This window comes from Harpia harpyja, chromosome 13 (genome assembly GCF_026419915.1).
Source record: "Harpia harpyja isolate bHarHar1 chromosome 13, bHarHar1 primary haplotype, whole genome shotgun sequence".
NCBI classification, from domain to species: Eukaryota; Metazoa; Chordata; class Aves; order Accipitriformes; family Accipitridae; genus Harpia; species Harpia harpyja.
In genome coordinates, this window is record NC_068952.1 from 22,459,551 (window position 1) to 22,484,322 (window position 24,772).

The 24,772-nt window shown below is 42.0% G+C and overlaps 1 protein-coding gene across 5 annotated transcripts in view; it reads left to right on the forward strand.

Moving 5' to 3' along the window:
- The first annotated feature begins 2,771 nt into the window (after positions 1–2,771).
- The window catches only part of MOCS1 (molybdenum cofactor synthesis 1), a 33,854-nt gene continuing 11,853 nt past the window's right edge, over positions 2,772–24,772 (forward strand). For 4 of the 5 annotated variants that reach the window (XR_008238092.1, XM_052806831.1, XM_052806832.1 and 1 more), the window contains exons 1-6: positions 2,772–2,930; positions 11,079–11,211; positions 11,889–12,056; positions 16,888–17,052; positions 23,296–23,357; positions 24,520–24,631. Coding sequence is in view for 4 of the 5 variants with exons in the window: in XM_052806831.1 (XP_052662791.1) it covers positions 2,811–2,930; positions 11,079–11,211; positions 11,889–12,056; positions 16,888–17,052; positions 23,296–23,357; positions 24,520–24,631 (760 nt within the window). In the remaining variant the exon portion in view is untranslated. Of the gene's footprint in view, positions 2,931–6,155; positions 6,174–11,078; positions 11,212–11,888; positions 12,057–16,887; positions 17,053–23,295; positions 23,358–24,519; positions 24,632–24,772 lie in introns of those variants that run through there. The other variant, XM_052806833.1, reaches the window with a different exon arrangement.

Here is a 24,772-nt window from a genome sequence, read left to right on the forward strand (position 1 = left end):
CGTGAATTCAGCAAAATCTTGAAACAAATGAACACCTAAATAAGACATGGCTAATCTAGGCTCCCTGTAAGTCAGAAAGGAAGGCAGCAGCAGGGAGGGCAAGAAATTTCTTTCTTTGGAATTTGGACTACAGAATTATTCTGTGCCAAACACAAGTGAATGTCTCCATAATGTCTAGAAGACAACTGAAAGACCAGTGGCAACAGTTTCTGTGGATCCTAAAATTGCCTTGAGTAACTGTCTTGAGCTTCACTAGAGTGACAGTGGTCTCTGCAGCTAGATGTAGATGGGTATTATTTTGCCATGGTAGAATAGCACACGCAACTTTGGTTACAATGCAAGGGCGTGACACCACGCAGCATCTTTGCCTAAATATACAAACCTCAAATCTTTAATTCCTTACTGAGTACTGGTTCTTCAGATAGCTGCTGAGAAAAGCAAAGAAATCAAACCTTCAGCTGCTGTCTCAGATGTGCAAAAAACCTTACTCTTCATGACCTATGACATGACATGACTGTATCCCAGTAAAGTCAAAATGGAATCATCTCTTATGCAGATGCTCTTATTCCATTACATTTATTTTATGGTTTCATTTAATTCTGGGCAAGTGTTTCTGTCAACCAGCAGTAGCTACTTCTGAGAGTACAAGGTTGCCTTTGGAGGTGTAAAAGCTGATTTTATGCTGGTTTGTATATATATGCCTATATTTGTACAATCTGATAAAACTGGAAAAATACAAGGCTTTAAGTATGCAAAGGTATTTCATTTCTTAACTTTCCTGATATGCTCAGCCCCACCATATTCAGTTGGATTACAGATGTGAGTCAGGCTTAACATAGTCTTTAAGTGAAATAAAATAACTATAGAACCACAGAACCAGACCCTTCAGTGTAGGTAAGAACATTTACTGGAGAAACATATTAGAGATGCTGCAAATTTTTTTTTAATGCTGGTTAAGCGAATTATAATCTTTTTTCTCTTTCTGAGGTTGTAATAAATTTTGATCTTTATTCACTTTACATCTAATTAAACTTTTTTGTTCAAGTGAACTTGAAAGGTTCACTGATTGAACAATTACTGCATTTAATATGAAGCTAAAATGCTTTCTGTATTTCAGCCCTCATTATCACTTACTGTTCAATTAAATTCAGGAAATCCTTTAATTACAGTTATTACAGTTCTACAGGGAGAATTGATGCTTTATAAAGCTACCGTAAATGTAAACGTCAAGCTTGCTTCTGCATCCTTTGAAAACTGTAATTAAAAACACTATTTTGCCTTGCTATCTTGCCTATTGTTTTCATCTGTGTATATGTTACCTTGACATCATACTGATGAGAATAGTTTCAGAACAGATATTTGGCCACATCACAGGTCATTCAAGTCTGTGTTTCTTTTCAAATGGCTTCAGCTTTGGGGAAAAAAAAAACAACCCACAAAACAAACCAATGTTGCATTAAGTTTTCCTGTCAGTTTCTATCCAGCCTAAAGACTGAATAACGTCTAAATGCTTAAGACTGAATTGGACAGAAGAAGATGTTTTACTACAGGGCAAAGATTTAAGTATAACCTTCTAAACATTTAAGTCTGTACCAGCACATATAACTATGTCTAGAAATAACAGCTGACACGAGCAATTATAAGGCCCAGTTACTCACACATCAACGAGTACTGCACAGGTCAAACACTGAAGGCTTAAGACTGTCCAGAGAATCGTTAACGTTTTTGCAACCATTTGTTGCAAATGCAAATACCCGACACATTTTTACAACCATTTGTTGCAAATGCAAATACCCCTGACACAGCAATTTGGTAACAGAAAACAAAATTATTTAAACTAGAGGAGTTACTGTAGAAGCAGTATGGTGTATAAAGGTCTGAGTTTTACTCTTAACAGCTCCAGCAATACAACAGCTGCACAGTTCTAAGGCCAAGAGCAATAGAAGTCATTTAGGGAAACACATGTCCTTTGCAAGAGTAGCTGATATGATTTGGGCAAGGGGATCCAGGGAAATTTTGGGCACCTGAGATCTCCTTTCATGTGTGAAACAGGTTCAGAACAAGCGCCTCAAGTTCAGCTCAGCAATGGGTGACTATGATCGGCAGACCCATCGCCCAGAGGAGGTGGACCGTGGGCCACCAGACATTTTGCTGTAAGGCCCCTTGTCTGTGAAACACTGTTAGTGTGGGGGAATGTAAATTAGGCTGGAAAACTGAAATATTGTTTTCTTATGCCCCATTTAGTTCCTGTGCCCATCTTCTGACAATGTTTTACAGATTTAACTTGAGACTCTGGCAGGACTGAGGATGAAGTCGTTGTCTGCACCAGAAATGTTCCCCAGATGAGGATAACTGTGTTTCCTGGTCCTCTGCCTGTCCCTGCTGGGACACGTACCCCATGTGCAAGTCCTTCGACGCCTGCATTTCCCACGAAGGCAGCCGGCAGGCAGGGCCGGTCCGCAGGACTCGGGCTCTACACCTGCCTTTTGGAGGGCCGAGGCAAGGGCGGGGGAAGGGAGACAAGAAAGGCTGTCAGTGCGGGTTTTGCCCTTGCTGCTGAGGGACGCGGGGCTGCCGGGAGCTGCTCGGGGCCCCTGCCCCCGGAGAGCACAAGGCGGCGAACGACCGGCGGGCCGCCGCTGGCAGCGCCTCCCTCCGCCCGCGCGAGGGCGGCGACTACAACTCCCGGCGTGCATCGCCGCACCTGCGGCCGCTCTGATTGGCTGCCCCTCCGCCCTCCCCCGCGTGACGGCCGAGGCTGGCGGTGGCAGCGCCACAGCCCCCCGCGTGTTGGGGGCCGGCGAAGCCGCATGGCGGCGGCGTGGGGGTGGCGCGGCGGCCCCGCGCTCTTGCGGGGGGTGCTCGGGGCAGCCTCGGGCCGCGCCTGCAGCTCCGGGGCGCTCGTGAGGGCTCCCTCTGCCGCGGCTCAGGTGAGGCGGGGCGCTGAGGGGTCCGGCGGGGGAGGGCCGTGAGGGGAGGCCGGTGCGGCGCCGCGGGGCGAAATGGAGGGTTTGGGGCCGAAGGTGGGCGCCGACAGCCGGTAACGGGCGGGTGCCGCTGCCGGGGGAGCGCTTGGGAGGCGTGCGGAGGGGGTTTTGAGTCCCGGGCCGGTGCCTTGGACTTGAGATTAAGAAAATGTAGTTCGTGGAGGGGTACTAGTGGTAACCTGAACTCCGCCTGGCAGCGTTCCCGAGGGGAGCTTGGGTTTGAGAGTTCCCCACCCATAATCACTCACCAGCAGCGTAGGGCACGGCAGCTGGAATCTGCTGGGGTGGACGGCACCGAAACTCTGCCTCGTGCGTTCTAACAGAAATACTTAATTTTGCAACCTGTCCCAGACTGATAGGTAATTCGTATGGTGAACATGACTTGATTATATGGGAGGGGGGGAAGGGGTGTCAACAAAACATGTATTAATATATAATTCTATGGCCTTACTTTGTTGAAATGTCACCCTGACTTTGAAACTAAGTAGGACATTCAGTCTCTTGGACTGAACCAGTTCTGTGTTCCTTTTCAGTCAAAGAAGAGGTTGCACAACGGCATTTGATCTGCCTAGGTCAAAATCAAATGGTTATGCAGCTTTTGGTGGTTGTGCTCCCAGTGGTCACGCGAGCTTTACAATGAAGCTGTTTGTTTGTCGCTGGCATGAAATCAATAGAGGTGTTGTCCAGATCTAGCTCCTCCTAGTTTAACTTTTGGTCCCCCAGATGGATTTGGTCTCTTGGTGTCCAAACGTGGGAGAAGAAGCTGCACAGAAAGGCAAAGGTTCTGCAACTGTCTAGCAGAAATAGGGCATGACATGCAGACTAATTCCCGCTGGGACATGATTTATTGAGTTACTTGCAATTGCATGGCTGGCTTTAAGAGGCAGAAAATAAGCTAAAACTACTAGTGACAGTCTTGGGTCACCAGAATTGAATGCATTCACTACCACTTATTTACAGAAGGTCAAATGGATTTGTGTGTTGCTTTATTGAATGCTTACTTGGCTCAGGAATCTAGAAAGGTTATTGAGTTTCTTTTGTTTTTTCTAAACCGTGTACTTCTTTATAAATTCTGATCAGAATTACTTTTAACTACTTTCTATAAATCGAGTAGTTCTAACACATTCAGGAATACTTTTGAGAGAGCTTGATTACAACATCCATCTCGGAAAGCCCTACTGCTTTAGGGGACAAAAGCCACAGTGGTTGGAAGAATGGGATGGCTGATTTGTGTGTGTGGCATAGTAAGAGTGACAAGTGTGCTGGGGCACTGGCTAATAGCCTGCAGGGCCTGAGAAGCAAGCTAATGCAAAAGCAAAGACAGTGCAAACTCAGCAACTATACAGTGATAATGTATTCATTGCTCCTTTCTGTTCTTGGTCTCTCCCAGGATTCATCTGTAGAGAGGAACAATTAGCATTACAGCCATAGGTGACAGTGAAACATGCTTTCAGATGACAGGATGTTCAAACATTCAAAACAATTGTGAATACTGCTTGACTATCTTTTGGGTTGGATCTGAAAATGTTCATGGGTTCTGTTTAGTTTCATGAGATTTCAGTTGGGTGCAGGGGGTGCAAAGGGGAGAAGAGAGCGCTAGTCTCTCTGTATTTCATCCCCTTTTAAAATGGTCCTTCCAGCTGTGGAAGGAAGAACTGTGTAACTCAGGAGCTTCAGGAGACAACTGAAAGGTTGTGTCCAAGGCCATCCATTGTAAGCCTTTAGGTTAGGTTACAAACAGTGGGGTCGGTACAGCTGCTGTATTGATATTGTGTGGTGAACTTACATTCTACTTCTGGCTTTTTTTAGCCTGTTCCTACATGCTGTTTTTTGAGACAGTGGGAAAATGTCTGTGCGCGTGCTGTCCATTCTGTATCCTGCATTTGCTATCTGTCATAACACTTTCTATGAATGCTTCTAAGTGACTCCCTCGAGCAGAAATAATAGCTTTTATTCATGGTTTGAACGTCCATTAAGTCCTTATAATGTTCTCTATATGAAATATGCGGTGAAAATTGATGTAGTTATAAAAGTGAAATGATACTGATTAGAAGACCTGACTGGGCAAATCAGAGGCTGTGAAAATTTATGTAAATTTTGAAGGTGAAATCAGATATACCTAGGAAGCTGATCCTAAATTGTTTACAAATAAACCCCAGAACTCGATCAGTTTATTATTGGACTGGTTAGTCCACATGTTTGAGCCTGTTTGTATCTTAGTACTTAAGATACAGTTGTCAGTCTTGGAGATGTGCACAGGGTGGAATCTCTTTTTCTAAGACTAGGTAAGGGCAGGTAGCGACAGGCACTCTGAAAGCAGTGTTTTCATGGTTGTTTGGTTGTGTACAAGCATTTCTTGACTAATTCACAGTTAACAAAGGAAAATCTGATGCCATCCTGTCATCTTGTACACATGATGATACATGTCCAAATTATATTCTTGAATAAAAAAAACCATATAGGATTACATATTTCTACTACAAAACTGTGTATTTTCCAGTACAATAGAAAAAGTAATTTGTACTACTTTTTTTTTTTTTTTTTTTTTCTAATTGTAAGCTGGAAGTTTACATGCAAAACCCCCAGCTTTTTGAAACAAAGAAGGAAGGTGAGAGGACTCTTAAAATAGTGAGGCTTGGGAGCAATAACGTTAAGGAAATAAGCTTTTTTTTTTTTTTTTTTTTAATCCTGCTCTAGATGTATCATTTCCAGTAAAGGTCTTTGGCATCCTGATACAAAGTTTCATTTCAGCTTCCTCCATCTGTTTATGTAGATCCTGTAATTCAAACATAACCACCTGAAATTTTCTGTGGCCTCAATGAAGTCTTCACCACTGGGATAAAGGGGAGAGCCCAGCTTGTCTAGAGGGACCTCATATGGCCCTTATTCTTGGCCAGTCATGTCTAAAGCTCTCTGTGTCCTGGAGTTCCATTTTGCGGGTAGCTGGTCAAAGTCTCTGAGCAGCATTCTCTGTGCCAGTAACCAGAACTGTAGCTTGCTCTTTGGGGTCAACTGTTGGGCAGCAGCTGCTGAGCCTTCAGAAAAACATTTGTCTTGGACTTCTCAGCTCAGACCTCATTCTGGCACTTGGCCTACTTAGACCCATTTCAGCCTCTGTGGTTGTCTAATTTCCAGGTTGAACAAGGACACTATGTGACCACTTCCCTGCAGACTAAGATATTAAAGGTGAGGCATGAAACAGAAGAGCTTTTGCTGAGTTGTGTCCATGATGCTAGCGTGGCAGCATTAGGTACTACAGTGAGGTGGCAGCACTGATGCACAAACCCAACAGGATTGCAGGAGCTGAAAGAGCCAGTGGGTGCAGGAGCAGCGATAACAGTGTCATAAGTACACAGGTTGTGGTGATCCCTGAGACCTGGGCTGAAGAAGTGTTTGCAAGCATTACTCTTCCATAGTGCACAAATATCACTGGGGATGAGGTGAAGGTGGAAGGGTAGAGCAAGTATAGTACTCGATCTTCAGCTTGATAAATAGATGAGAGCTCTGTTCTCTTCTGCCTTGTGTTTAACTGAGCCTTTCCAGTATCTTGTCAGTTTGTGGTGTTCCTGGTGGTTATTAATACCTCTGGTGACAGTTTCCAATTGTGCTGCATTGTTAGAAGAGTTTTCCTGGAAATCACAGGTGAATTGGCAGATCTGAAGGGTTGACAGCTTGTCAAAATATAGCTGCTAGGTGCAGTCATCTAAGCTCTCATTCTTTCAGTACCAGTATAGAACATGAGATTGACAGCCCGGAGAGTTAAAACTGTTTTTGCATGGATCAGATAAAGCATACTCTGTGACAGTGCATACTCCTCCAATGTGTAGAAGTATCTCCTGTCAACTACGGGGAGAGGGGAGTGGGGACGTGGGGTTTATAACCATTGCTTTTGAGTGAAAAAGTTATGTGGTTGGGCATTAATAGGTTAAAATGCCAACAATCGCCCATCTTTTCCAACTGCAGGGAACTGAATAACCCTGTCTCTGTAGCCTGGGAAATGTAGCAGGCAGCTTTTGCTTTCTCCCTGCTCCGACAGGTCTCACACAGGCTGCAAGTGACTAGGTCCAACCTCGCCCTATTCTTCCCCTTCGGAAAATCCTACTTGCACAACTACCTGAGAGAGCGCTTCATCCTTGCCCTGAGTTACCAGGAAGGCAGCTGAGTTTCCATCTCTGATATTTGGCCTTCCCTGTGGAAGTGATAAAAATATGAGTCAGTGCTGGGTGCAGTAGCAGCTTTGGTAATACAGGATCCATTCCCACTGGAGCTCAAGCTGATGCTACTGAACTCCTCATGGGTGTCTCCTAATTCCTCCTTGCTGACATCAAACTGGACAGAAACTGAACAAACAGCTTAAAAATTCCATCTCCAGTCATTCTTTCCTCCCAGACAAACCCATCTCTGTACATGACAAGAAGTTGATGGAAAGAAGCTCTAGCAGCTCTGGAAAACTTTTTTTCTTTTCCGCACCCCAACACCCACTATTTTGCAGCAAGAGAGCAAAAGTTAGTTATTTCCAACAGGAATTTTTAGGTATATTGACACTAAGTGCCTGGTTTTTTAATGCTGTTTCTTTACAGTTCACTTTAGAGTAATTAATGAAGGGCAGTATTATTCCTCCAGTAAGTCCTCTTACTTTAGCTTCCTTGCCTGTAACAGCCACACAGGTGGATGGCAAACCACAAACAGAACTGTTGTCTCCTACGTCCCACTCCAGTGGTGGCTCCTTCCTGAAAATAGGAAATTACTTTAAGCATATTATTGTCCTTGAAAGTATGCAGTTTTAGCATCGATTACATACAATCATTAAAGGCTCCCTCTCTTGCTTTCTTTCTGTCAGGGAGGATAACTTTTCCCTTCTTTCCCCTCCCTGTAATGCACACACTAAAACAGGGAGACAGGAGGTTCGTACTGTTCTGTCTTCAAGTGGAGTGGGTAAGGAAGCCTGATCCTGAAAAAGGTGCAAAAATGAGTTATTGAGAAAGAAACAGGAGAGGAGTGTTCTTACAAGAAGGGCTCAAATAATTTTAATAAGCATGGGAGTGCTTTCCCTCTCAAATGTGAACACCTTTCCAAAATAATAGGAAGGAGAACATCAGAAATCGAACCAGGCCAAGAAAGCAGTGAAATTTTCAAGAAAAAATACTTTTGTGTTGGGATTTTTCTGAGTTTGGTGGTATTTAAAATATCTTTAGATTTAGTCTGTTCAGCGGTGAGTTTTCTAACTGGGGAAGAAGCAGGAATGAAGTATGGATATTTAGCTGGGCTCTTCAACTTAACCCTGCTTGTATTCTGAGAAACTCTCACAATAAGTGCAACAGAGCCACCATTTCTAACAAACCAAGCTCCCAAATTGGGATTTCTTGGGGAAACTAAAGCTGTGCGGAGCTCACAAACAACCTGGATGTGCCCAGGCTGGAGCATTTCCCTGGGGAGATTAAAAACCAGATGACTTGTTCTGCCTGTGCATGTCGGAGAAGAGGGAGATGTAAGAACGTGTGTTAAGTGTGAGCAGCGCGTGTGGCTTTGGAGAGGTTGCCACTGACCCCTTTGGTGCTGTGGGGAGGGAAGGCCAGGCCTGGGGAGGGCTGGCCTTGCACCCCTTATCCCTCTGCTCTTGTGGCCACCGCTACAAAATGGAAACTGAAAGAGATTGCTTTGTTCTGGCAGAAAAGCAATTACGTGGAAACTAGTACTGCTGTTTTGTCAGGGGTAAACAGATGCTTTCTGGGCTTTGAAACAGCCACTTTGTGTCTCCTTTATCTTCTCTAACACCCCCACTGCCAGGGATGTTCTTAGAGATCTTCTTATCTAACCACAAAGCTGTTTGGATCAAGAAGTGTAGTGGATTGTTTAAAGGCTAGTGGAAAGATTATTCTGCCAAGAAAGACTGCTCCTGCTTAGAAGTTTAGCAGAAGCCCTGGTGTTAGCACAGCTGGAATCAAAATTGCTGCAGCTGCTGATGGCTGAAGTTGGGCCTCTTCCCCAGACAACCTTTGCTGTCTGCCTGATCTGGTCACTGAGGGTGTCCTCTCTGTCTTCCACCCACCCGCAAATCTTTCTTACAAATGCTTTCAGAATAAAATGTTTTGAGGAAGCATACCTGGGTGGTTCAACATTTTAGCTGACCATTTCCAAAGTTCTTGCAAGGGCTGTTTCAAAATACTGTGCAGGGTTAACTCCTACGGTTACTAGCAATGACCAGACACAGGGACATGATGGCCACAGCTATGTGTGTTTCTGCCCAGTCCCTTGGCATCATCCCATACATGCCAATTTTAGTATGTCTGGAGATTTCATAGGTCTGTTTTTCACTAGATGGAAATCATGACTTTTGTTCAGTTATGCAGTTTGAATACTAGCTAATGTGTCATTTTGTCCAGTTCCTCATTCTACATCTTAAATTTATGTCAAAACTTTATTTAATCCTTTGCCTGCTGCAGCCTATCAAGACTAGCCAGCATGATTTTGACTTGAGGCACAATTCTGCAGCTGATTTTTTTGCCTCCCTCATGTTTTTTAACTTTGTGAACACTTTGTATCCATAAACGATTTTGTATGTGCTCTTTCACTGGAGATGAAATTCACTGTAAGTACAGGAATCCCTTAGCTTTCTTCCAGTTTTCTTAGCTGGCTATTAAGTGTCTGTGTGTGGTTAACTAACTCGGACACAGTGAAGGTAGTTCCTTTAATTATTTTGATTGTGTTTTCTCTGTTTTGTTTTGTGAGGCTATGCAGCTGGCCTCTGTTAGAGTTATTAAATTGTCCTCCTATAAAATGTTAATTTAACTGTGATACAGTAGATGAAAAGACACCAGACTTGGCAGAGTTTGGATGATGTTGTTTGTGGACGTTTGTGTGTAGTGCCTGAACCAAGTATCCAGCTTATTAAAATATGTTGGTAAACTTTTGCTTTTCTGCAGTACTGTGATAAGAGTTGGTTCAGTCAGTGTATATTTCACTCAAGGTATTGAAATATTTTCCAAAGGTAGCAGAGTGGTTTCAGCTGTGCTTTACAGGTGCAGAGAAGCAGAACTACAACATGGTAATTTGAAAGTCATGGGCTAAAGGCAGTGGGACTCCCTGCATTTAGACCTTGCTATAACCAAGTGTTATAGTGTTGATGGTGTTGATGTTCTGGTGTTGATGGTAGTGATGTTTTAAAGATGCTTGGTATAAACTTGAACTGTATTCATTTCCAGTAGCAGCTACTAATTTGGGATATTTAATTTGATATCTAAAGTGATCGGCCCTCATTCAGTACTTCCTGAGAACTGTGTTGCTCTAGAATATGTTACATTGTGCTTTGAAAAACCCCCAAAATTGTAAATAGAAATCACTTTTAATATTCAGTTCATTAAAGTTAACAAAGACATTATTAAAATTCTGAATCTTTTTATGCAGGCTTGAACAGGTGGAGTGTTCAGGATCATACATGTCTCTTCTAGTCCCACTGTCCCTGTATTATTTATTATATTTAACTGAGATAAGCTTTTTGGAAGTATTCTGTTGTATGGATTTGGGCAAGAAGACCTTGCTGAAAATGTTCTTGAACCAGACATCACAAAACATAATTGTACATAGAAATAATTTGGGTTTGCTATTAACAAGATGTTATGCCTTACACATGAAAGTTGGTAGGGACACATGCAGAGATGCAGTGTTTCATCCACTTCCTGCTTTCTTGCAGTGAAGTGCAGGGAGGGACCCTTCTGTATGATTTCATTTATCTGAGGGCTGTAGTGAGATTGGGTGGTCCTGGATCATTGATTCTGGAAAGTGAAGAGACAAGCAATTGAAAAAAGCTGCTTCCTATTCTGCACAAAAAGCCTGAGGCACCTGTGGCAAAGAGGCTGTATCTTAACATGCACGGGGAAAATTACAGTACAGTTCCATGTAGTTAAGTACGGTGTGAAACTTAATAAATGGCCAGGTTTGACCATAAAGACAAGTCATGGGTTTTTCTTGTGCAGCTGTCCCTGTTGGGGAAAAATGGAATAATATTATCAGTTGAGTTCAAAGTTAATATTTATACAGCAAGTTGATAGGATAACTATTCAAATATTTAGCACTTGCTTGTTTTCATTACAGGAACTGCAAAGCTCAGAAAGAGGACGCTTTCTACTGCAACATGCTGTTCCCTTCTCTGCTTTTTTGACGGACAGCTTTGGGCGTCAGCACAATTACTTAAGAATTTCTTTGACTGAGAAATGCAACCTCAGGTGTAAGTGTCTGCTTGCTTTCTTGCACAAAGCTCTTATGCACCATATTGTGCAAAGGCCAACAACTGAGTTAGGGTACTTATTGCTGTGTTGGCCCTGTGCTGTTTCTTGTCTTCACGAAGTAATGTTAAAGGTTAGATAGAGACTGATTTGGGGCTGAGCAGCTGGTGGGATGGGGAAGCAGGAGCAAGCCTAGGGATCTGCCAAGAGACGGGTGGGAGTGACAGGTCTTTCATTGGACTTGGTGTGGTTTGGATGATGGTACTTGTGTATGTTTGTATGCTGTACACAAAGTGTGTGATAAGCATGAGAGCTCCTACCTAGGCATTCCCACAATTAGGTCTGCAAAGTTTGTGGCAATGTCCCAGTGCTTGCCTGTTCAATTTGGTGTCTCTGAATGCAGGTTGGATAGAAATAAGATCAGCTTTTCCTTCAATTTGGATCTATTGTAATTTTGAGACCCATCAAATGAGTCTTGGGTTGTCTTCTGAAGGAAAACAGGAAATTGGTAGGAGATTGCATGTAAGATTTGGTGTATGATCTTCTCTGTATTTCAGAAAAGCAGAGTTGTTTGACATCCATTAAAGACAGTTGCACTTGGTGCATTTTGACCATCAATACCAGATTAATTGCTGCTGGTTATTTTTTCCCCCATGTATTTCTGTATTCTGTGTTTCAGGTCAGTATTGTATGCCAGAGGAGGGTGTTCAGCTGACCCCTAAATCAGAGCTACTTACTGCTCAGGAGATAATCACCCTAGCCAGACTGTTTGTGAAAGAAGGTGTAGAGAAGATCCGACTGACAGGAGGAGAGCCACTTATCCGTCCTGATGTGGTTGATATTGTGGGTGAGTTCCCAATAAATACAGTGTGTTTCAAAGTGACTTGCTATATATTGATCCAAGAACTACGCTTATAACTATCCAGTAATACAGTCCAGCAACGTGGGGAATAATTATACATTAAATGACAGTCCTTTTTCCCAACATTGTGAAATGCAAGGTAGCTCCTTTCAGAGAACTTCCACTTCTGCTCTCCTGCTTGGATGGAACTTATATCTCTTCATATTATAACAGCTGAACTTAGCATTGTCTTCATATTCAACATCTACTAGAACAGCTTGCAATAATGGAGCCTTGGGGTGAAAAATCAAGTATTGATGTGACCAGGTCCTCACTGGGGAGGAACAGTTGATACATGCTTACAAACAAAACAGGTTTTCTTTTGGATTTGGGGGAGGGAGGGGTGGTGGTGGGGTGTTTTTGTGGTTTTGTTTTGTTTCCTTGATAACAGATGTCACTTGCTTGTCTCTGTTTAATAAGGAATGGTGGAAATGCCTATGTTTTTACAGTTATTGATGAAGACTATTACTTCAATGGACTATAAATTACTGGGTATTGTATTGACTGACCATGCCTGTTCTTTCCTTGAGCCAGGTGGTTTTTTCCCTGTCCAAAGTCTCGTATGTTATGGACATTACAATAGCTCTGAGTAGTGGCAATGTATTCGATTAAGGCTATGTAGGTGGGGGCACTTTGGTGTATTGTAGGCAACAGAACTTGTCTGTTTCTGCATGTGTAAGTACTCCTATAAGTACTGAAGATAAGAAAGGGTTAATATGGAAGATGAAGGTCTTGAAAGTAGAGTAACTGTCTACTGATACACTGAGCTTTGGTGCAGAAAACAGTTGGTCTCTGCTCCTGCTCTGTTTTGTTCAGGATTTGGACAGCCTTTATGGTCTTTTCCAAAGGAAGCAGCAGAGCAGTGTAGTATGTAGAACTGACCTGTTTATAGCTGGAAAAGGTATGGCTAGAGTGAGCTGGCTTGAGTCTCCTTGAACCCTGATTGTGAGGAGTCCTGAAACTGCACTAACTTCATCTTTTTGGAACTCTAGAATACCATGCTCTAGGGCATTTCGCCCGTGCATGATAGGTTATTTTTTTATTTAGGATTGAGAGAGCTATGTGCCTTTCAAGAGACCTGTTTCTTTCAAGAAGGCATTCCCCATTTCTAGTAATAATAGATATAATTATTTTTAGATGGCTTGTGCCAGCCAAAAGGGGGGCAGAGTTATAAAATAAGTTGTATTTTAAAATACAATGAAGCTTTACAGTTCAGCATGTAGCATTGGCATGAAAATGAGTTGAAAACAACAAGATCAGTTCAGTGCAGAACTTTGCTAGTGTATTTACCTTTTTGATTTATCAGCAGTAGCTGATGGCTTTTTATATACTCATCAGCTACTCTGATGTTAAGAGTGTAAGTTGAGCAGCCAGGTCACTGCAAAATAATTATCACATTGCTGCAGTCCTGAAGTATTGATATTGGAAGGATAGAAAGTTTGGGTGTTTTTTTTTTTTCTTTGTTTTACAGCAGTGATAGAATTCTCAAAGGTTTATTTCTGTGGCTGAAAGAGGGAGACAGATCTTTTTGAACTACTGGGCTTTCATTATTCTGCCTGTGTTCATGTTCACAGCTGAACTTTGACAGATTCTTAGTGATCATTTTAATGGATGACAAGAGAGATCTTGGGGTAAAGGTAATGGATGTTAAGATGATTGTCCCATTGCAGTAGTTCATTTTGTCAGGAATTTGTATTAGCCTCACAGTTTTTTTCTAAGGCATGTTGAAAATTGGCAATTTAAATCTATGAACACTTTTTGTCTTCTCAGACTTTGGTGTTACTTTATGGTGCACAAGTTTGGGATCAAGATAAAAGTCTCAAAACTAAATAGATCGCATGTAACAACTATGAGGAAAACTCACTGGAGGGAAAACAAGCCCAAAAATGTCTTCTGCAGAATTTGAGTTAGGCACCTTTATTGAAGCCATTTTAGCACAATGTACTGGTCTGGGCTGGGACAGAGTTAATCTAGATTTCTAGATCGTTTATAGAAGCTGGCTACAATATCTCAGGTGCTGAATAGGGTTGAGATTTAAGTTAGGTTTGTTTTCAGCAAACCTTTCTCTTAATCATAAATGGTCTGTGAAATACCAATAAAGCTCAAAAATATTAATGCTGTATTACTATTACTGTATTTTTCTAATATTCAAGTTCAAACTTTTTTAGCCTTTCAGTGAGCAAATGTGACTTGAAGCTACTGTAGGAGACCATGTTATTCAGAGACCTGCTACAGTTCTTTAGCTTATTTCAAATGTTCTTTTAATGCATACACATACATAAACTATGACTCAGCAACACTGACACTTGCTGAAAGCTGAATCATGTCCTGGTGACTGCTGAAAACATATGCTTGAGACTTTTCTGAAGCAGCTGATAGTGGAATATAGAATCCATGTCCTTTGGGATACTCAAAGTTTAAAATAGCACCGGATATAAACTGTGTGATAGCTGTTTATTATTAATAGTCTAAGAAGTACACATCTGCACTGACAAAATCATTTTCCATGGGGTGGGGGACAGACAGCTAGATGCCTTTTTATAGCAACATACACGTTTCGATTAGGAGATACACATACCTTTTCTGGACTCAATCAGAAGTGCAGTTGAAGAAATGATTGGAAGAGAATATATAAGCAACTTGTCTATTTAAGAAGATGCTCGTGATCCTAAACGAAAAAGTAAATGTAAAAGGGTTTACCTGATGGCTTGAACCTGACATAGAAGCTTTTAGCTTCATGCTATTGAATGATAGTATTTGTTCTGTTTCCTTTTCAACTTAATAGTTTTATCAGTTGCCTTTGCTTGTGCTGATTGTTGCTAAAGCAGTGACCAAAGGTCAGCAAACAGACTTAATACAAGTACAAGGTGAGTTACAAAGTTATGAAATCTCTTTAATCCCTTTTGAATTTAGAGGTCCACAAGCCAAGAAACTAAGCAACTGCAAATGTTCCACTTAGCTTGCATTAATAAGGCAGAGTGTACTAACAGGTCCTTTTTAATTTGTTAGTGTTAAGTCTCCATCTCTTAAGTTCTCACAGTGGGCTTCTATCCAATTTGTTATTACAGATGGTTCCACTTATTAGTGTATTTCCAGTGCCTTATCCTGTATCTCCTCCTGTCTGATGAGGAAGAAGATGCATTGATAACAGCTGCCTGTTAATGCTGCCTGCGTTAACTGACCCAATCAGCTGGTGCTACTTTTTTTAATTTTTCCATTTTAGGCTGCAGCATGGCTTTGGTTTTATTCGATGCCTTTATGCATTTTACATTTCTAGCAATGAAGCCTGTATGACAGCTAGTCTTTTTTTCTCTGTTGTTAGGAGGTTGACCATTTTGTGCGTTGAGGCTGTAAGTAAAAGTAGTGGTGTTCCTACACTATCCTATGCTCTCACAAAGACTAGGCTGCTAGTGGTAGCTAGTGTTAAATAATCTTTTGCAAACTTGGACCAATAGCACTCATCCTCTAGGAGGAGGTTACTCCTGGTCAGTGTGGAGGATTTTGAGAGGCGAATGCCAGAAAAATCTAGTTCTTATTAAAGATTGCTCTTTTGTTATAACCTCAGGTTCCAAATGTCTTTATGGGGCTCTTAATCATGTTGCAAAATGCTGCTGTAAATTTCAGACTCTTTGGTGTGACCCAGCTTGTCCCATTCCAGAGTTTTTGAGAATAGCTGGGAAATGAGATAAAGCAGAAGTAAAGCCCTTACCAACATGAACAAACAGAGGTAAAACAGGGAGGGAAGAAGGGACTGTGAAATATTCGTGCTGTAAATAAAGCTGCCTCAAGAGTAAGGGTTCTTCAAATATTTCTCAGCAAATTAGGGTGGAGACTATGAGAGAAGGGAAGAGGGAAAATAAGAAAATACTTCGCCATGGCTCTGCTTCTGCAAGTGGTTTATGAGGGTTTTTTCCTATTTGTTATTGTACTGATAACTGGAGGTTTGAAAGCCTGCCTGCTGGAGATCTGGTATGCTGAGGATTTCTGCATTTGGCTTATGAGAAGGCAGCTATTTTCTGAATCTTAATCTCATTATATTAACTGTTTCTTATGTAGTTTTCTTTTGTTAGCCATTTTTTAGTGTCTTGCGTAAGCCCTCTTCAACTGGCTGGGCTACCACTGTGGGTAATGGAAATATTTCAGTTGTCAAGTGCAAGTGTTCTGTCCCTTGGGTGGTGTTGCCTTGGATTCTCTATAATGGTCTAATATGTTGACCTTATCCTGTTTAGTCAGGAGTATATGTGGTATTTCTTTCAGCAGTTTAAAGTCGCTACTGCTGGCAGCTACCTCTGGGTTAGAACTGGTTTTTGGTAAAGCACAGTAGGATAAATGTTGCTAGATAAATGCAGGTAGTTCAGGTGTCAGGTGTGAAAGGGATGGCTTGCTGCTTATATTATTGCAGAACATAGTATTCCATTTGCAAAGCTAGATTGAGGAAAAGAAGGTAAACAAAATCAGAGGCCTTCTTCCAACAATAAAGTAGCTATTTACTCTAAGAAATGAGAACAAAATGAGTGTGCACTTTCAGTGTTCTTTATAACCAATTTTGCTTGCAATAAACTACTCTCTCATACCTTTTGAAATGGATTTGTGCTAAAATGGGTGTCTCAAACTGATACAGCTGGAAGCAGGCTGAAGCACTAAAATGTCCATGTTTTCCTCACACCCTCAGTGATATTTTCTTTGTTTGTTTCACAAATCTTCTTTTGGGTTTTCTGTGTAACTTACAGTTGAATTACTTCTTTTAAAGTGTTCTTTTTACTTTTTATTTTCCTAGGTCAACTGTACAAGCTAGAAGGGCTTAAAACCATTGCTGTCACAACCAATGGGATCAACTTAACCAGACTGCTGCCCCGACTGAAGGAGGCAGGACTGAATGCCATTAACATTAGTCTGGATACTTTGGTCCCAGCTAAATTTGAGTTCATTGTCCGGAGGAAAGGTACATGCTTGTCTTCAAAGGCAACTGTGTTAATACTTACCGTAATGTTGTGAGTTGTTTGGTATGTCTTTCACACTCAGTTACTTTGAAGAGGGGAGTGAATTGCTATCCTTCTGAGGCTAGGAAAAATAGTCTATACTAGCATATTTGGTAGTGACTCTTTTTCCTTCTTTCTACAACCCTTAGGCAGGTAGAGCCCCTTTAGTTGGAGGAGTAGAAGATGCTCAGCTCACCACAGTCAGTGGGACTGTGACTACAGCTGCCAGTAACTGGCTGACTACTGGTTAGTCATGGATATCAAGAGGACTCTCCAAATCTTGTGTTGGTCTCGTGTGCTGCTGTTCTTTAATACCGTTCAAAAAAGAGATGTTTCTGCTATAGCAGCCGGGGACTAAGATGCCATGAGAACTGAACTTCTTGTCACGAATAGCAGCAGTTTCTGGAATTTATATTTGGGGCATGCTAGCAGTGGTCTCAATTGTGATTAGTGATGTTCCCTACCTCCACTACTTTTTGATAGGAATAAACATAAACCGTGCCTGAGGTCATTTGAGGAGGGGTGCCAACTTTCTAACCTCTCTGACTGAAGTAGTAATTCCAAACAAAGTTTCAAAAATGCTTGGACGTGCCCAGTGTTACAGATTCTTGTTTAAATGAATCCTAAAGCTCATTATGAAGTTCAGCTTCATAGCTGGGCTTCCTTCCAACCTAAAACTGATTTGATCTTGTATCATTCTATTTCTGTCCAGTAACTTTGGCAGTCTGTGAACTTCTAATTCGGACAAAACCTCCAAGTAGCCACTAGATGGTGCAACAACGTAAGATAAATGTAAAGCAAGGGATGTAGAAATCTGGGATGCTGTGACAAATAATTTCAATGTTTGAATCATTTCGCTATCAAATCGAAGTTCTGCTGGCAGGTACAGAAAGGTGTCCTTGTCTACAGTCTCTCTGGAAGCACATCTTCAGGTTTCTTACATCATGGTGCAGAAATCTGTTCCTGTCATAAATCTGACTGGAGCATTATCCTTCCAGCGTAGGCTATTGCGTTAATCTGGTTGTGTCATGGCACAGTTGGCTCCCAGAGAAGCATCTGGGAGTATCTAATCACAAGCAGGTGTTCGCTGTGCTCTTCCTTCTGCTCTCTGCATTTGAATATTACCTGGTTTATAACACTCACTGGAAACAAGCCCTTCCTTTGCTACTGAAGGGGCAAACCTGATCCTCCAGCTTCCTGAATTATATGGCCACAGCTCTTCATATCTGATTGGAAGCTGTTAGGAATGCGCTGCTTAAAAAGTAAACTAAAAGTTATTGGGGGGTGAAGGTAATTTTTATTTATATAAATGTTCTCTTCCTCTCTTCCCCCTTTAAACAAAAAAAGGTCTTTAACCACAAAGAGAGAAATTGGTCAGCTGAATAGCATAGGGAATGAACAGGGAAGTTTCTATGCCTCAATATTTTCAAGGAGGACAATAAAGTCTCCAAATCATAGATACGTTTTTTTAAGTGGGGATCAGGTAAAAATAGTAATGCTGAGTTGGTTTTTTTCTTTTCTTAAGGGCTGAAATTATGTAAAAATACTTTTTTATTGTTTTTGAGGGTTTTTTATTTAATAGGAGATTTCCAAGTATGGAATGAGCAGAGAATAAGGTGCCTGCCCTACTGTGCAACCCTGTGTCCTGTGGCAGTTCCAGAGGCAACAAGATATAGCTCTGTTAAGGTGAGAGGGATTCCTGGTTTTAGACTCCTACAGGCTGGTAACTTCTGTGGAAAGTAAAGTTTGCATCTGATTATGCAGCTAACCAGGAACTCGAGAAACTTGGAATCAATTTTTCTGCTCCTCTGGAAACTCATTCTAGGGTTTTAGGAAAAGGCTGGAATTTTGTCTCTTTCGTGCAGCTGACCTGCATTACACCTGCTTTTATTCCCAAATGGTTGGATAGAGGGAATGACTGTGAGATGATCAGAGATTTCACTGATGTATGAAAGCACATGAGAGGACCATAATATTTCTACTTTTCCCCATCTACCACATTCTAAGGGATGAACAAATGAAAAGTACTTTCTTGCAGGTAGCCAGTCTAACCTGTTTCACAGCCTGTCCCTTCTTTTTTGTTCAGTACAAGGAAAAAGAGATAATATTGTACTGTAATTGAATCATTAAACATTGGCTTGAAGCCTTTCTTCTTGTAAGGATTAAATGTTGGGAGGTATTGTCCCACATAGGATTGTTCTGGATGTGTCTAAGGTTCTCTGTGCTTTAAAGTTGGCTAAAGTTATGATTTCAGAAGAAATCTAAAGTGATGAAAATATTGAAATTTTTCATTGGGTGGAAGAGAAGAAGGGTTGTCATTTTGAAATGTCAAACAAAAACTTAGAGAACTTCTGAGCCTTGACACTATTTCCTGACACAATGACATTTAGTATTCATTTCTGCTCTAATATTTTGAAATGTTTTGGTTTTATTCTTTTTGTTGTTCCATTACCACACAAGGACTTTGATCTAGAAGAGATGTTTTAGTAAGTATGGAAATACAAATGACCTCTTAACAGCTTTCCGTAAAGAAAAAACAGAAGACAGTTAACATCAAAATATGAAATGCAGTTACAGATTTTTATTTTTTTTTTACTGTAACTTTTTTTTTTTTTAAATAATCACCCTACCCCCAAAATCTTTTAGTGGAAACAAGCTCATAGTTGTTGTTAACCAGAATAGCTTACTTTATTTTTGTTTGTAGAGATTTTGATAGCTGTTCTAAACCACAACCTTGTGCTAGCATGGCAGGAGGTAAGAGGCAGAACTGGGAAGGACACTGAGTTATGTGCATTGCAAGCTGTAATCCTGTTCCATACCTCTACAGCAAGCTGAGCACAAGCATGCGAGTATTCAAACATGCGGAGTTTTTGATCTGCTGCTTGCTAGTGATTGCTTCCTGGCCTTTTTAGTTAAGTTCAGTTTCACCTTTCTGCAATCCTGAAGTAGCACATAAGGTTTTCAGAGCTGTTGCAGAGCTTTTTTATCACATTTGTGGCTCTGGGATGTGCTTACAGCAGTGTATCATTATCTCTGTTGCCACATTCAGCCTGAGAACTTGCTTAATTAGAATGAAATCTGCCACCGGTGCTGCAAACTTACTGGGCGCACGCAAAACAAGTAGGTGGTGAAGGAGAAGGGTGACAAGTCATAACTTCAAACAGTTGCTTGCAAGAGTTATTTCACTGTCGTCTTCTTGTTCTTCACCTCTCTTTTTGCAGCCAAGACTAGTATTAGGACTAGCTTATAAAACGGTTGGCATTTTCTGCTTTCCTGTGTCCATGCTTTAGAATCATAGAATCATTTAGGTTGGAAAAGACCTTCAAGATCATTGAGTCTGACCATCATCCATGCCCACTAAACCATGTCCTGAAGTGCCTTGTCTACTCGCTTTTTGAATACCTCCAGGGATGGTGACTCCACCACTTCCCTGGGCAGCCTATTCCAATGACTGACAACCCTTTCAGTAAAGAAATTTTTCCTAATATTTAACCTAAACCTCCTTTGCCGCAACTTGAGGCCATTTCCTCTCGTTGTATCTCCAGCCACCTGACAGAAGAGACCAGCACCCACCTCACTACAACCCCCCTTCAGGTAGTTGTAGAGAGCGATAAGGTCTCCCCTCAGCCTCCTCTTCTCCAGACTAAACAGCCCCACCTCCCTCAGCTGCTCCTCATAAGACTTGTGCTCCGGGCCCCTCACCAACTTGGTTGCCCTTCTCTGAACACGCTCCAGTAACTCAATGTCTTTCCTGTAGTGAGGGGCCCAAAACTGAACACAGTACTTGAGGTGCGGCCTCACCAGTGCCGAGTACAGGGGAACAGTCACCTCCCTGCTCCTGCTGGCCACACTATTTCTGATACAGGCCAGGATGCCGTTGGCCTTCTTGGCCATCTTGGCACACTGCTGGCTCATATTCAGCCGGCTGTCAACCAGCACCCCCAGGTCTTTTTCTGCTGGGCAGCTTTCCAGCCACTCTTCCCCAAGCCTGTAGCGCTGCATGGGGTTGCTGTGACCGAAGTGCAGGACCCGGCACTTGGCCGTGTTGAACTTCATACGATTGGCCTTAGCCCATTGATCCAGCCTGTCCAGATCTCTTTGTAGAGCCTCCCTACCCTCAAGCAGATCGACCCTGCCTCCCAACTTGGTGTCGTCTGCAAACTTGCTGAGGGTGCATTCAATCCCCTCATCCAGATCATTGATAAAGGTATTAAACAGAACGGGGCCCAACACCAAGCCCTGAGGAACACCACTTGTGACCTGCTGCCAACCGGATTTCACCCCATTCACTACAACCCTCTGGGCTCATCCATCCAGCCAGTTTTTCACCCAGCGAAGAATACACTTGTCCAAGCCACGAGACGTCAGCTTCTCAAGGAGTATGCCATGAGAGACAGTGTCAAAGGCCTTGCTGAAGTCAAGGTAGATAACATCGACAGCCTTTCCCTCATCCACTAGGCAGGTCACCTGGTCATAGAAGGAGATCAGGTTGGTCAAGCAGGACCTGCCTTTCGTAAACCCATGCTGACTGGGCCTGATGCCCTGCTTGTCCTGGACTTGCCATGTGAGTGCTCTCAAGACAAACGGTTCCATAATCTTCCCTGGTACTGAGGTCAATGGCTTTGCTGGCCAGAAAGCAGTTAAGTGAAAGTTTCCTGTGTCTCCTTTTTTTTCTGATCTTGAACACATCCAACATTAAGTATGCACAGAATACTATTGAGTTATTGCTTATTTCTGGTAAAAAGCACTTACAGATTAATGAAGGTATGATCTCTTCACTAGAGAAATCTGAGCTTCCAGTAGATAAGAGAGAAGGAAAGGAGGGTGGTGGACCTACACAGAAAAATGTGTGACTGGGAACGGCACAGGGATTGTCGGCACAAAATTCTGGAAGATGTTGCCCTTTTGCTAGCATATGTAAAGTATTTGCTGTTGAAGACAACAGCTGCGGAAGAAGGAGCTCAGTCTCATGCAGTGTTTGGTCCCTCATATCTGAGTTTAGTGTGCAGAACAGGAAGGGAACTTAATCTAGTACCTGACAGGGTAGTAGAGGCATTCACAAACACAGTGCTAGCAGCTGAGCACGCCCACTCACCAGAAATGCATACCCAGAGCTCGGTAGCTTGCTGTCTCATTCTTGCTACTATCACCTTGTTTCTCTGCCAGCTGGTGAGTGTGGCAGGGAAGGAATAATATGTCAAATCTAAAATTGATATCTTGATGAAAGGTTTTAACTTTGTTTAAAGTTGACAGAAGGTATGGTTTGAATGAGATGATTAAGAGGCTTTCCTAAAGGCCTTTGGAATTTCAAAATTGCATTTTTGCTTTATTTTTCTTCCAAATTTAAGAGGTGCCTGTAGGGGTGAAGATGCTTGCCCTAAATTAACTGTATCTCTGTGTCTGGGAGCAGCTGACAGGTATAGGACACGCTAAATGGTAGGATGAAGCTGGGCACTTCATTTGTTGAAGTCACTGCAGTTTTTGACATCTTTGATTTGTTTTCAAGGGTCAAAGGCCAACTGAATTGCTTTCCTAAATGCTCTAATCCCCCCCACATTGTGCTCACCAGTTTCACATGTTTAGTCATAAAAATTACGATCCTGTAAATGCTGCCTGTGATCTTCAAACTAATGGATACTCAGTAGCTTTGGGAAGCCAATTACATCTGTAGCCAGGGATGAACAGGGAATCGAGGGGCTTTTATTTGTTCCTAACCCCACTCCCCTCCAAACACACTTTAAAAAGAGCCTTTTAAAATTCACCTAGCAATATTGTTGTCTGACTCAGAACAGTGAGATTCTGCCATTTTAGCAAAGACACCTGTGCCATTATTATCAAAATTAATTTATTATTCTTTCTTCGTTGCTTCTGGAGGCAGTTCACAAATGCTTTCCACTCCCTTTAAGAAGAAAGTAACACAAGGCAAAGATGCAGAAAAGCACACCAGTATTTTTGACTACCCAAATACCAGTTAAAAAATTGATCTCAGTGACTTGACCACAGTAACACTGGCAGCCTTTGGGGGATTTGGGGTGTGTGTGTGTAGAACTGAAGTCTCTTTACTTGCAGCTCTTCTTACTTGCAGCTCTGTCTTCTGAATCAGATTGGTTTTTATTTGTCATCTTTTTGTCTTGTACTTAATAACCTCGTTTTGCATTCTGTTGTTAAAAAAGAAAAGGAAATTTTAATTTTTTTTTATATCTTAGGCTTTCACAAGGTAATGGAAGGAATCCACAAAGCCACTGAACTTGGCTACCGTCCTGTTAAGGTAAAGCCAGCGTTCATTTACTCTGAAACTGTTGTGTTTTACCATAAATTGTGATAAAAAATATAGCTCACCTGATGAGGAATTTATTATCTCCCCTCCACCCCATGAATAATTTTTGGCAAAACTGAAGAAAAAATTTTAGTAGACTGAAGAGCACATCAAGAGGTAATGGGGGAAATTCATATAATATTCTTGCGCAGCTGAGTGTGCAGGTTCATATGGCCATATAGCGTATCGATTGCCTAGCTGCAGGCTACAGTGTGGTCCTGCTCTGTACTTGCCTCTTCCTACCCCACTCTATTGATTTGTCACTGTGACCTATCTGTGAACTTGGCCAAGGGAGTTAGCAGGCAGAAAACTACCCTGCAGAAAGAGGTTAATTTTCTCCTGGTTTATCTCCTTCAGCTGCTTACAGCAGACTCTGATGAGTGCCAGGGTGAGAGAGAGGGAAAGGGAGTCCTCCTTTTGGGGGTGCAGGTAGACCAACTTAGCTGTAACCTGAAACTTCACCCTAACTCAGCCATTTGCAGTTCTACAGCTGTGGTTCCCTTCAGTTTCACCAGTGTTTTGGAAGATCTATTATATATAAGTGGTTTAGGCTATGGAGCTATGAAAAACACTTGAAATTAAACTAGGTTTTAGGCTTTCCTGAAAGATCTTAAGAATTGTGATGCATGATGCTTGGACATACAAGTCTGCCTTGCTAACAGGGAGTGTTTTAGCAACTGCACAGCTATCTGTTGTTCTTCAGATAAAGCACAGAGGACCTGAGGCTCCAATGTAAGTATTGTTTGTGAGGAATGTGCAGAAAACTCAGTTTTAACCTCTTTTTAGAAGAAGGCACAGCTAGTCATCCTGCAGCCTATGGTTATGGAGTGCGCTGTGAACACTTCCTGGTCTGGGGAATTTGCCTGTGATCTGCCATAAAGAGTGCTATAGAAGGTACCCTGCCGGTACTTTTACAGAAGCCATACAACATAGGACTGGGGAGTGGAGTATCATCTATACCATTGCAATTCTGCCAACTTGTCTCATCATATTTTCTTTCAAAAAAAGTGTTCTTTCTATCTACATTGCCTTCTGCAAGTCCTATGAAACCTTGTGTAAGTGGGAAGAAAGTCATACTCTGCTCACTAATTTCAGGTGTCTGCTTTTCCTGCAGGTAAACTGTGTGGTGATGCGAGGCTTCAATGAGGATGAACTGCTGGGCTTTGTGGATTTCACAAAGGATCTGCCCCTTGATGTGCGGTTCATAGAATACATGCCCTTTGATGGTAAGCACTCTTGCTTTGAGATTCTTCATGGCATGGAGTGTGCCTTGGACAGAGGTGAATCTGATTGGTGGTTATTCACCCCGTGGGCTTGTCTTCGGAAGTTTTGGTGAGCTTTTTTTGGGAATTAAGGACTGCCTTAAG